Source organism: Andrena cerasifolii, chromosome 5, assembly GCF_050908995.1.
Source record: "Andrena cerasifolii isolate SP2316 chromosome 5, iyAndCera1_principal, whole genome shotgun sequence".
NCBI lineage: Eukaryota > Metazoa > Arthropoda > Insecta > Hymenoptera > Andrenidae > Andrena > Andrena cerasifolii.
In genome coordinates, this window is record NC_135122.1 from 13,389,610 (window position 1) to 13,403,575 (window position 13,966).

The 13,966-nt window shown below is 45.1% G+C and overlaps 1 protein-coding gene across 2 annotated transcripts in view; it reads right to left on the reverse strand.

Moving 5' to 3' along the window:
- LOC143368907 (uncharacterized) overlaps positions 1 to 13,966 on the reverse strand; it is a 48,098-nt gene that overhangs the window by 23,377 nt on the left and 10,755 nt on the right. Inside the window, exon 1 of one of the 2 annotated variants that reach the window (XM_076812114.1) lies at positions 1,780 to 3,960. The exons of the other annotated variant lie outside the window; for it this stretch is intronic. Coding sequence (XP_076668229.1) covers positions 1,780 to 3,139 — 1,360 coding nt within the window. The 5' untranslated portion in view covers positions 3,140 to 3,960. Of the gene's footprint in view, positions 1 to 1,779; positions 3,961 to 13,966 lie in introns of those variants that run through there. 2 annotated transcript variants of the gene reach the window in all.

Consider the following 13,966-nt stretch of genomic DNA (forward strand, 5'->3'; position numbering starts at 1 on the left):
GTTCAGGTGTTGGTCATGTCCCGTAAACTGTCCCCAGGAAGTCCAGTTTATCGCTGGACTGTATACATGGAAAACTTAATCTTTTATATATATATATATATAAAAGAAGAAATCCTGACTGATTGACTCATCAACGCCCACCTCAAACCGTTTAATCTAGGAACGTGGAAATTGGAAGGTACATTGTTTTCGTGACGTAGGCATCCACTAAGGAAGGATTTTAGGAAGTTCCGTCCCCAAGGAGGGGCAAAAGGGTGAAATGTATTTTCTCGGACTCCTTAATGTATCTTAGGCCAGATTAGATATCAACTTGATTCTTACTCACAAATATTGTCCACACGAATACCTAAAAACCAATTTCAGGAGTTTGCCCTAACCAATCCCAAAGGGCGTGAAGAGGGGTGAAATGTGTTTTAACGGACTCTTCAAAAGCTCTTAGGCCCGATTAGATATCGACTTGATTCTTACTCACAAAGATTACCCACACAAAACCATAAAACTGAATTTCAGGATTTTGTCCTAATAAACCCCTAAGGGGGTGAAAAGCGGTAAGCTGTGTTTTCATGGAGTCCTTAATATCTCTTAGGCTCGAATGGTGGACACGAATCTTAACCACTCTGGTGAAAACTAGAAAACTATAATGAACAATTCAATATTATTCCACAGTGTATCCCTTCTGCCACTCAATTTCCAATTTCATATTAAATATAGTATATGTTTATCGTCATTCATTATCCATCGTGCCTTCTCCATAAGACAAAAGTGCACTTCTTGTCCAGTGACTTTCTGCCACACGTTGCCGCAAAGGAGAATTAAACGAGTAGTGAGAACGTGTCGCGTATAATTAGCGCGATTCACATCCCCCTTTATTAGCGGCCGATTTAAGAATACATCGACGACACTCGCGACGTTTGGCCAGCGGCCAAAGCGCGATATACGGCTCACCTACGCTCCGCGCGGGAAACGAGAAACTGTCGCGCGAACAAAGCGGTCGTAGACGGGCAACGAGGTGAAAGATGCATCACGATTTCACCCTCGTTTCGCGCGCACCGACAACGACGGGCAGAGAGACACGCTGCTGGGCAGCTGACGCGTTTTAATTTCACCGACAGTTCCCACGGCCGTGGAACTTTCTGTTTCCCAGCTGGAAACGCTTTCCACGTTTGCGACCACATTTCATCGACGACGATAAAAAGGAATTACTCTTTTCCGCGGTCTTAAAGGAGGAATCATTTCTCAAGTGCGAGTGCAACTCGATTTCCATTCCAGCTGGATCATCGCAGAGTCGTGCCCCTTAACGATGATTAGGTCACGTATCGTGCACGCCGAATGCAGATTAAAATTCGAAAAAAAAAAGTCTACTACGCTCGCCGCGCTCCATCGATCCGCTCGTTACGCAAACGCGTGGCTGATTAAATTCGACGAGCATTGGTCGACAGTACGTGCACACAAATGGATACACGAAACGGTAGATTGGTGCATGCAGGTATATTAGTCTGCTCCAGAACGAACCACATCGTTGTGTATCGTTTCGTGCTTGTATTGTACCGGGCCGTCCCACTTCTACCGGGGCTCGTCGTTGCAGGCGTTCGATTAGTGAAGAGATCTGTTTTCACCTTGTAACATAGACATTTATTCATCCGACTCTTGGAGCATCACCTTACAACACACACCCCCATTACAGACCTCAGTGACACCGAGCAATAAACCACAATATCAACCCTTCTAATCCCCCCTAATCTACCTCAGAAAGCATTACGCAAACATGGCCCAACTAACCTGACTCCAGATACGCATGGGCGCCGAACACTCCACCAATCTGCTGCAGAAGAACCCCGTTGGCGCCGTGTATCCCGTGGGACAGCACCTGCACCAGCACGCCGACGACCACCACCACCCACCCCCAACCACCCTCCGGGTAGTAATGCTGTCTGAGCGTGTGCAGCTGCTTGAAATCGGCCACCAATTGCTTGGTGCTATGCGCCTGGCCCACTGCTGGTGTCTGTTCATTCCCGCTGCACGCGACGCCGCTGTCGTGCACCGACAATCGCGGCAGGGACGCGCTGTGATAGAGCAGCGTGTTAACGGGGATCTCCTGTTTCGATTCCGTCCCCTCTGGACCGCACGTGTCCCTCTGCCCGCCGGCGACATCGTCGCAATCCACGTCGCCGGGGCATTTTTGGGGATAGGGGTGCCTTTCCTGCGAGTGGTGCGCCTCCCCGCAATTCTCGCACTTTGCCTGCTTCATCTGCGTCCTCGCTCTGCGAATGGGCGCCGCGTCGTTGGAGGATCCCGGTCCCCCGAAAAGGCCCGTCTCCTGATTCGTCGACGACCGCGGTACACTCTTCTCGGCGACGTCCTCGCGTCGCTTTACGGCCGACCTGGCCGCAGAGTCTTTAAGGGAATCGACGAGTTTACGAGGCACTTCTGTCTGAGAGGTTCCGAAGCCCCCGGCCGAGCCGTCAACCGTATCCAGGATCAGATTGACATGATTCCTCGGCTGTTGTGCGTGGACACAGAGTCGCGGCGAATCCTCGCGCTGATCCTTCTTCACGTACGTGTCCCCCGTTCCGCGGCACTTACTCGAGCCGACTAATTTATAGATAACTCTGGCTGGGATCGGGGCCTCGCTGTTCCCCTGATTCCTCCTCGGCTCCCTGGACTCCGATGTCTTGTTTTGTATCGCGTTATCTGGACTAAAGACCACGCACCGGCGCTGTCGATCTTGGGATCGGAACTCGCACGCGTCATCCACCGAGATGGTCAGATCGTCGGTGTTCGTATCGAAAGTTTTCGGCTTGTCAGCAGGTTCGATCGCCCCTCTGTTCTTGTCCGCCTTATCTTGGCCGACCAGTGACTTTATTTCGTTGAACAGATCTTGGGGTACTCTTTTGGCTCCGTGATCGAGCCAGCTTGTATCGCTGCTGGATGTTTCATGATTCTCGATGATACCGAGGCTTCCCATTCCGTCATCCTCGTTCTTCCCACTTCGTTGACCGCATAGGTCCTTCTTACCAGACTTTCGTGGATCACCTATAGCCATCTTGTTGCCACTTAGATCCTTTGAGAAGCAGATCGATGATTCTGTGACTGTCGCCTGGTCACCGCCAATTTCCGAATCGACACGACACCCAGCCATTATCCAGGTCTCTCAGGCCTCGAAGCGTTCTTCAACTTCGCCTCCTCTTCTTCGTCTTCGCCGTCTACGTTTCTCCGCTTCCTCTGATTCTTCTGCCTCTTCCATTTCCTCTCCACCGGTGTAGTCCCTGTTTCCTTGCTGGCTGTTTCTTCAATGGCAAGTGGACACGACGGACCCGATCGCGTAGATTTGCTTACATGCTCGGCAATAGTTGGCAAATCATTGTATCGACAATCCTCCTGTACAGTCTCTTCAAGACACCGATGACTGATTCCTCAAAGGCTACTCATTTCAAAGTCCTCGAACAATCGAAACAATCCGTTGCAACAATTGCTTCTGCACTCCACTATTTACTAATTACTCCCTGGTACCTTCTACATTCCTAATAAAATCGTTCCACTCGATCATGATCAGACTGCTCTGACAAGTTACTCTAACCCTTCGACTACTATCGAAACAACATTAAAAATGGCTTTGAACTATGTTCCTAAGTATCCGGACATTCGTGCATCACATGTGTAGCACTGTTGCGGCTCGATGAAAGGCAGTATCGAATTGAGAAGTTGATCGAGGGAAGGTGCAATTATTCTGACCGCTTCGCGATTTCGGTAGCAAGCGTCGTACAGGCAATGGTGTGATTCAGGTACAGGTATCTTGGTCTCGATCTAGGCCTGTCGAGGACACGAGTCGCAGAAGGAAGCGACCGAGCGCGGCACGCTCACCACGCAAACTGGCAGAGGGAACCGCGCTGGCCAAGAATCGTGCGGCTGTCTGCGACAGCTGCGCTTCTGGAGTCGGCCGGTTCAACCGATGCTGGAGGAATCCCTCTCTCTTTTTCTGAGCCCCCTCCTGCATGTTGTGTCAGACACTTTTGCCTCTTCACGGGGTGTTCAGACATTCGATGTTGCAGATGTTTGTTGTTACAACTAATGCGATCGCTTTCAAGAGACTAAGACGACTGCGCTTGAGACGAGGATTACGCAAACGGTGTACCAGTGGATACTACTTCTGCTTTTATCTCGATACGTTTCGTTCTTCCAGCGCTACCCTATAATGGCTTAAACTTGAAGAGAGGGTACGTTTTTCTTCAAGCCGGAGATGTTAAATGGCATCGTGATCCCCGGCCTCTTTTTCAGCAATTGGCACTTCTGTTGTTGAAGGAACAAGGTTGATACTTCTGTACCGAGTAATTTGGGTGAATGTATTATAATTTAGCTTCGTGTCTGCTTCCTCTAGATATATTATTAAACAGCTTGGAGGTAGAGTCTGTACAGGGTCGAGGCGTATGAGGGTTATCTCTGAATGCGTAGTGGAACCTAGAGCTGTAGTAGAGTCTAAGGTTTTGCTCTTTTCCTTAAGAAATTTTGTATGGAGGCATGATTGAGGCACCCCCCGTGGAAGAATAAGTTTCTTGGCCTGCTATGCTCACTGCACGTAATTTCTTTAATAATTTGCATAATTCCCTGCAGTCCTTGGGAGATCAGAATATTGTTCCCTCTTTGGAAATATATTTTGAGATAACCCAAAGAAGAAGAATTTAGTATCCTTCATTAAGGGTACTAGGCAGTCGTTTTTGTCTAAAACGAAGCACTTTTGTTTCAATTAATTACAAAGAAACAAATCGAAACTGGGACTTGTTCTTTGGCACGAAGTTTATTAACATCATAAGCTTTAAAAAACATGTTTGTTTAGTCAAAAATATGCATTATATATGTCGCTACGTTTATGTTTCTTTTGTTTTGCAGTGGTAACTCAAAAAACGGAGGTTACAATCGATTCAAATCAAATTCGAGCATCCTCACAAAATTTTGTAAATAAATGGAAGAGAAATGCTTCATTTTAGACTGGAACGACTGTCTAGTACCCTTAAGGGTCTTTGTATCCAAGTATTGGTAAAAGAATGGTTAAGATAGCTGACGTGAAAAGATTAGTTGTCAAACTTGGCAGATTCAACACAGCCCATTTTTATCAGATGAAACAAGATGAATTACATTTTATTCGACTAGTAATCCTCATAATTTGTATAATGTTCTACAGCCATTTGGGGATTTCGATAAGAAAGTGCGCAGACATATTTCACACACATTTTGCAAATGATTTTCTTCTCACTATTTCTCTTTTTTTCATCACGAAATATTTCCCATTATCAGTTGCAACTATTACCCACGAATAAATAAAAGCTAATCTGGAGTGGCAGAAAAATTAATTCTCCTGCCATAATTAAGACATTTCGCCTGGGGGAATTGGTCATCCAACTTGTTACTCGAGTCAACTGACAATTCCTCATTAATTCCGTAATTTCCTGCAATTCCTACGGCAACGCAATAAACTCTGGAAAGGAGCGTTACCCCCTTGACCGGAGCCGTTGCTGGAACTCCCGAAAGTATCCTCAATTTAATCCTCCCTTGTCGCGTCCCTTCTTCTACGCAGCCTCCTATCGCCGGCTTTATGGCATTATATAATTATACTCGGATTTCTTGGGGATCGCGTGCAATTTTATCAGCCTGAAGGTAAAAGGCTGAATCGCCGCGATGATCCTAACTTTTTCATTTGTGCCAGAAAGTCCCTTCGCTCGGCATCGCTTTTGACGCGACCCTTATCCCAAATCCCTGCCCATTGTAGCCCTTCTCCTTCTGACGACGTTATTTCCCCGTTCAGCCGAAATATATGGATTCGCGAACGTGCATTTACTCCACACCGGTCCGTCGTCAGCCGAGCATTAAACGTACGCCTTTGTAATGGCGGCATGGGCTATAAACACGGCGCAAATCCTGTATACGCCTTCGTGAATCTACATTTACGCGCCCGGGATAATTGACGGCCCGACACTGTAATTCGGACACTTTTATTCGAGCTGATTAATTTGAAAGTTGGTGTAGCTTTAAATTTTACTTTACCGAATGTACAGGGTGTGCTGTTTTAATCGATCTACGTGGATAACGTTGAAATTACTGAAATTAATGCAAGATGACGGCGATAAGGGGCGAGAAATTAGAAGGATACGAACGGGGACAATTTAGAAACGGAAAATAAATTTCTGCCAGTATTGCGAGGCTGAATTGAAGTGCTCCTGTTAAATTGGATTCGGTGTTACGAAAAATCGAATTGCTTGAGATAAATGTGTACTGTTCTTTCTCAGCTGTATACAGCTATAGGCATTGAACGTGATCGTCATTTCCACCGTGTGTTACATCGAACAGTGTCTACGATTAAATATCGATATAATATCAGGGTCAGGGAGGACCGAATCGTTCGATCACCGTTGACCGATACCCTCGTGGTACGTCGAGAAAATAACTGGCTGGCAGCTATTACACGTCAAAATGACATGCCACGGTTTGGAAGACCGATAATCACAGTTAGAAGTCAATGTAGATCTCTCCTGCTGGTTTTTAGATCATTATACTGGCGATGGAATGCGCCATTACTATTCTGGGTTATTAAATTTTCTGGGTTACTGTAACGACATTCATGTTGTAAATATATATATGTACACATCCTATAAATCTCTCTTAAGGAGTTATGCCTATCTATGAGGTCTGAAAAAACATGTATATTCGGGAATTTTTGGGGGGAAAACTTGAAGGCTTTTTTAATCAGACCTTTATGTATTCGAAAGTGTACTTGAAAAAAATATTTTAAATATGTTTAAAATATTTTTTTTTAAATATTAGAGTGGTCAACGCAAACTACTGAAACTACAAGACTACAAGAACTTTAAAATATGTATTATCTAAGATACAACCGTTTATTTAAAAAAGTCTTTAAGTTTTAAAAAAAATCCCGAAAATACTTGTGTTTTCGGACCTTAAAGATAGGCGTAACCCCTTAATCACGAGGAACTAATATTTGGCATTGATTAGTAGAAGTTACTTCTACTCTTCTGTACCTATCTGTTACTTCCGTAAATACGATTAATAATATTTCTTATACAGATCGTGGAGTATTCGATCAGAAGATCGATGTGTTGAAGAACTGTATCGAAAGCTGAAAAAAATAGAATTTCATTGCACCCCAAAAATCAAATACGAGGCGCCGAAACTTCGAAACTCTAAGTAAAGTCTGCGCTCCTATGTCTGACTAGCAATTGGCGAATCCCCTAATTTCCTATAGTGTTTGATCAATGGGTAAGAAGTTCCCAGATGGCAATTTGTCATACATCGACCGTTTCGTTTGGCACAACGTTTTGCTCGATTTAAACGTAGAGCGCGCTATGAGATTCGCTCAGCCGCGTGTTTAGTCGGTAATTCAGCTTGAAAAACCTAAAATTTCCCTAGATCTCCTATGATAATATGAAGTTGTAGTGTTGAATGACATAATCTATTTAAAAATAAATTAAATAATAAAACAACCTATGTAATCGTGGTTCTGGTACTCAAAACAGCGTGTTATTCCTTCTGACATGTATACTGATTGGTACCAGTATGGTGGTCCTAATAAGACCGATCGAGTTGGAGAACTGTGATAAATGCGGTTCATATCTGTCGCTTCAAGTTTTCCCCATAAAAACTCTCGTCTCACATGTCCGCTTTAAGAGCACCTCGAAAGAAAAACGCAAGAAAACGAAAGGAAGACAAATCGGTAAAGAAATATTGCGGGGAGATGTTAAGGGTTGGAAATGGAAGGAGCTAGCCAGGAATAGATCAGACATTTAGGTTCGATGGTTGTCAATCGAAATTGTCTTCGTTATTTAATTTAAACAGCGCCGAAAAGTTAAATTCATACGACGAAATCAAACTTCTGATAAAATTAATCCTCTGTTATAACTACCGGTAGGTAGCGTAACCACCAATTTTCTGTTTCGCTATTGCAGCAACTCGAGAATTGCAATTTTCGTAACTCTGCTGCAGACGTGTAGCGATCGTCTTACTTTGCCAATTAAAATGCAGTTCCGATCGGTAACAGGGTTCGAAACTTCGTCGAGCGTCGATACTCCGTAGCATAAGCAGCGGGACCATCTGCTTCTCGTAAATTTTCGATGAGACTATTAAACCGAGTGTGAACCACTACAAAGCAGCGGCGTTTCCTTTCATCTTTGGCCATCAAACGTTTCTCAGCAGTGAAACAGATCAGAGCGAATCTCTAATTAAACTTTTCATGCACGCGTTTACTATCGAGGGGAAACTAATATTCTTGTGAAAACAAATTTATTACAAGCCAGTGTCAGCTCGGTATTCCGAGAAACGCCATGATGAACACTGCACTTCAGATTTACTAGGATAAAAGTACCGAAGGCGAAGCATTTCTTGATCTACGTTTAGAGATACTATGCTTCACAGTGGGCTATATCATATCTTACAATAATTAGAAGCACATATTATTGATCAAAGCAAAAATTCCTCAAGCTGCACTTTCTGCATCCACGGAGGGAGGAACACATTTGCGACTTTACTCATGCTTCTATGTCAGTTCTCGTGAAACTACGTGTACAGGAGAATATATGTATAGTATCTAACGTCAGCCAACCAGAAACCTGTTAACACTGAATCCCCTTAACGTACATTGCGATAACGTTACGCCGTCACCGTATATCGCAATCTCAGCAACTGTCTCCACGGTGCTATATTCTATAAACTATACCCAACTAGGGCAATTTCCGGAAATTCATCAACTCTCAGGACCGCATTCAGATGCAACTGCAGGCGACACGTACGGAGTGCGTACTAATAACACGTGCGGAGTATAAGGCTAATAATAATTTCCAAATTTTTATTGTTCCCAATTACATAATTCTCGCGAATAGCAACATCGATGCAAGAATGATTGATTTATTATTAATTCCTCGCTCTAACTCAGTTGAACTCGACTCGTCTGAGTGAACTTAAACAACAATCCTACGATCGTAAAATCAAACCAACCCTATCTCTGAATAATTGCAAATGGTACCGCATTCAGAAACTCACCGGCTGTGTGCAGCGGATGATGATAAAACTTGACAGTGGCTGGCAGAGCGAGGGTGGCCGGAATCGACAGTTGCAAGCCGGGTCCTAGTAGATGCACCAACGTGCTGACGACCGTCACCACCCAGCCCCATCCACCCTCAGGGTAATAATGCCTGGATAAAAGTCGTCTAGCTTGCACCTGGGGGCTGCCGCTCTGTTGATGGCAATTCTTCTCGTCGTTCTCCACCGTACGTTCGCTCGCGTTCACCGCGAGCATGTCCTTCGTGGCACCGCAATTCCGTTTCGCCTGCGACTCCAGAAGCGGCCAGGATCGCGCTCGCGATATCGACATCACGCGCGCCTTTCTGTTCACCTTTGGGGAGACTACGTGCCCGTGTCGTCCACGGTCGGTCTTTTCGTCGCCGGCATCCTTGGCGCGAGTGTCCGAGGCTGGCGCAGCCACAATTCGCCCGTGCTCGTCAGAAGCATCCTGTCGATCGTCCGCAAGGCACCGTACGTCCTTGTCTCGCGTCTCTTTCCGTTAACGAGAGCTCCAGACCTTCCCAGCTTCTCCACGTCCAGTGGATATTGCCGCGATTCCGCGAACGTTCTTTCGCCGCGTGCCAGGGATTCCACTCCACCCGCCCCGTAGCAGCTCGCAGCCACCCCCGCGCCGGAAAAATCTAAAGAACTCGACTGATTTATCTGTGAAGATTTAGAGGCCTCTTAAACTGCTCTTCGCTGGGCTTTTCACGCGCTCTTCTGTCACGACGATCCTTGTGATTATTCTGAGCTTGATCGACGAACGGGATACTCGATTATTCATCTGATTATTTATTAGAGATTGAAGGGTACTATTGAAAAGGGACAACTAAATATTTCACTTTTAATGTGGCAAGTGGCCGGTCATCGAGGATCTTCTTGCTTTCTCAGGATTTATTAAAGCAAACTTCGCTTTAATGGCTTCGCGATTCGCGACGCCGAATTCATTATCGTAAATCATCGTACCCGATAGGTTCGCCTCACTGCGCCTTTCAATGCATCATCACCGGGATGAATAAAATGACCTAAAAGAGGTCGGTAATTTACGTAATAGCTAGGTGGGGAGTTTTCGAGGAAAGTTGTGCGGATGAATTAACGGTGTACTCGGGCCCTTACGAAATGAGCTGTTATAAATTACATCAAGCTGCGCCGAACCTTTTGTTATTACGACATCGATCCACCGTTGCGACCACGCAACGTTAATGCACGCGCCTCCGGGGGTGGAGCTGTGTGATGCTCGATTTTAATAAATATTCAGCTCATTGTGCACCCTGATGATTTATCACGACCGCGAGCGCGAACCTCGCTCCTCTGGTGTGCACACAAAATGCGGCTTATCGTCGATTGTATTAACAGACACTCCGCGAGGAGGCCGTGCATCGCGAGACGTATTTACGCGCGTGAAATTCAAGCGAGCAGTTTCTTTTTCCCCGTGAATCGATATCTGCGTGTGAATAATATAAAAATTAGGTCAATTGGCTTTGGCTTTTTCTGTTTTTCTTTCGTCTGTCCGTTACACGCGAGTGGAGGGCGCCACCGACTTTATGAGATCGACGTGTTTTTTACCGAATTTACGAAAAGGGATTTGAAGGGTAATTCTGGAAATTAGGTGGCAAAAGGTGGACTTTAAGAAGAAGTATGGGATGCATCGATTGGGAATACCTTGTCATTGGTGACCGATGATTTTTTAATTGACGTGCATCTGTGTAATTAAACATTTTGGTATCTGAATCTGGCAACAACTACGAGGATCACCGTGACTAGATTGAAATCTCGTTCACGATCGAATTGCAATTCCCAACCTGTTATAAGAGAGTCCTTAAATTATCAACTGGTAGCTGTCAGTCATCAGTCATCGGAATACCACTTCGATATCAAGTGGCAAGACAGGAAACTTCAAAACGACGATACTAGCACAATTACTTTCTGCCGAAGACCTGTTGCCGCAACCCTACAGTTCAAATACCATCTATACACGCTTCGATCTTCGATTCCTCGACGAAAACTGCAACGAACACGATATTACTCCAACATCAACTCCAAAATCACAAGCAATCGTAGATTGACAGCTTTCAAATTAGCAAATACGAGTGATTACTTCGCCTTTGGGATTCGATTCGTGTTCGATCGAGATGTCTTTGGATTTTAATTTCTCCAAGAAAACAGCACCCAGTACGATATTATTCTGACGTCAACTAAGGGATGCCACAAGTATTCGCGAGCTAGATTCCCGAGTACCGATTCTTCCGATGCAAAGTCACAGTTTGGTGAAACCAGAGCGGAACTGTCAGGTCTGCAAAGCGTAGGGTATCGCGCGGTGCCGGCGACTGATGCTGCAGCGACGACAGCTAGCCTCTCTCCCTCTCTGTTACCACTTTGCCCCCATCTCGTCCCGACTCTGCTCGGGAGCCACCACCACCACCCGCTTCCGCCTGCCACAGACTGTATCCTTGCGTGGACGCAGGTATCGCTTACCAAGTTTGCACCTGTGCTCATGCCTGAAGTTACCTAGCTATCAGCCCAATGCAGCTCATGCTGCCAGTTAATCGCTCGCGAGTGCTTCTGCAGCGCTCCTAGGTCGCGATTTTTGCGAGAGATAATGATTGTGGAGGTTCGCGGGCCATGTCGCCGTACACGCAAATAGACGACGTCTTTACGGTAGTTAGAAATTCTGCGACGAAAGTTGTTCGACTATATGAATATAAATTTAGGTAGGTCAAGCTTAAAGTAGGCGTCTAAACAGAAATTGGAAATAAGATTACGGTCCAGTAGCAAGGATTTAAGAGCCCGGCAGTGAAAGGGTTGCTTCAGGCTTTCGTAACATTCCAAAGTACCCCGATTTCTATTCCTTCCTCTTTTCCATACAGTCCCAGTTACCCAGGATTGCCAGTTATTCGAAATTCTGGGCGGCAGGATCGCGCAGGATTTTCAAAATTGCATTCCGGATGCCCCAGTTTCCGACGCTTCCACGTTTCCAACTCGCGAAAGGTTCGTTATTGCGGTTCTAGTATTGCGCCGGGTACGGAAGGCCCATTCATCGCGCGCGCGAATTCCAGAGAACCTCTTCGGTCGTAGAATTAATAGATGGCGGCGAGGTGAACGCACAAGCGGCCTGATTCCACTTTTTTAATCGTGCCAGCCGCGCGTAACGCGAAATCGAAAAATATCCTGGACGTAACACTATCGCGTCGACGAGAGAGCCGCGACCGACGCACCGTATACTACATCTTTGGCGCCTTGTCGCGCGGGCGCCCATGAGGAATCGCGACGAAAAAAAGACGGGCAGAACGAAGGGAAAGTATGCAACTCGCTCGTAACTCGTGGCTCGTACGTTGACGATTTTAGGGGGACAGGCTGATGTGCGCGTCCGGCGGTTCATGACGGTCTTAGACTACTATCTTTACGGCGCACCGCCATTGGAAAACGGCGGTGACGCGAGCATGCGAGACCTTTGACTCGACGCTTCGAGAGTTATAGGAAGGGTGAGAGGAAAAGCTTATCTAGCGAAGGAGACGCTTTGACATAGGGTGGCATAGGGTGAATCCGGGTGAGTCGGTTGGGCAGGAGAGTTCGTCGAATCTCTATATTTCAGACCGTATACGTAAGAGCGCGTTAAGGTACAGAACAATAGCTTCTCTAGGAGCCAAATAGTTGAATGAATAACGTCATTTCGCTTCCTTCTGTGTTTCGCTGGATTTATAGGCTATGGAAGGTAACTAGAGATTATCACATCATTTAACCTGTTTTAAATAATTGTAATGTACAGAATCGTGTTTAAAATATAATTCTACGTTAATTTTCGTTTAAGCTTTTGGATAATAAGATAGTAGAGGTATTAAGGGACAATGCAGCGAAAGTATTTGGCCGTATTAACCCTTCCTCTCGAAGCTAACGAGAGGACCAACGATGAAAACCATTTCTCCCGGCACATCGGGAGAGGTTGTCAGATGTCACGACTTCAGCTTTCAACCCAATTTTCAGCAAATATTGTCTTAAAGCGAATGTTGACCGGTATTTATAAATCAGCATAAAATTCTGAACATATTAGGTTTATTCTGATAAAATAAATAATATCAGTGTTAATTTTAATAGTCATTTTATGTTAGGTGTATCGGCAGTCCCGGATTTACACTGTATTCAAATCCTGACGATTTTTATGTACTGTCCTGCTCTAGGTCTCAATAAAATTCCTTTCGCTACTCTTTTAAGATCCTTTCGAAACTGCATTGCCAAAAAAAAAACATGAGAGCAGAACGCATTGACATTCCACGTAGCACAACTACAAAAAAACACCGGATTCTGGGGCACCCGTGTCGTTTCCAAAACACACCCCGTAATAAAAAGTGCTTGTTAATGTTTCCCGCCGCGCGTATCACTCGGGAATTAAACATAAATCGTTAACAGTAAAACTTAAATTAGCCACATTCCCGAAACGAGGTGTCTACGGAGCGCCATTTGTCAAGACTTTCTTGTCAGTCCCGAGGTCCGAAATGTGCCCATAAATTTCCTGACACTGTGTTAGGAGCATCCTGTATAAATTATACGGTTTCGTTATATATCTCATCCTGTTGACGATTGCGAGGCAACGTGGACAAGCTGTTTCCAGTGCGTCGCTCAATGGAAAAAAAATCTAAAAATCAACAACTGTAACATACGAACACTTGAAAGAAAACAAAATAAAAGCCCTCAACACTCAGGAAACACGTTAGTATTGAGAGAATCTATTTAACTCACTTCCTTCATGTGTTTAATTCTGTCTTATATCTGAACTCCATCTACACATTATCAAAGTTAAGCGTAAATAAAAATAACTTTCAATGGATCATTCAATTGAAGGTATTAGATACTCGTTATTTTGATTACGAAACCATTTTTGTACATACTTTAAATTCAGTTTCATTGC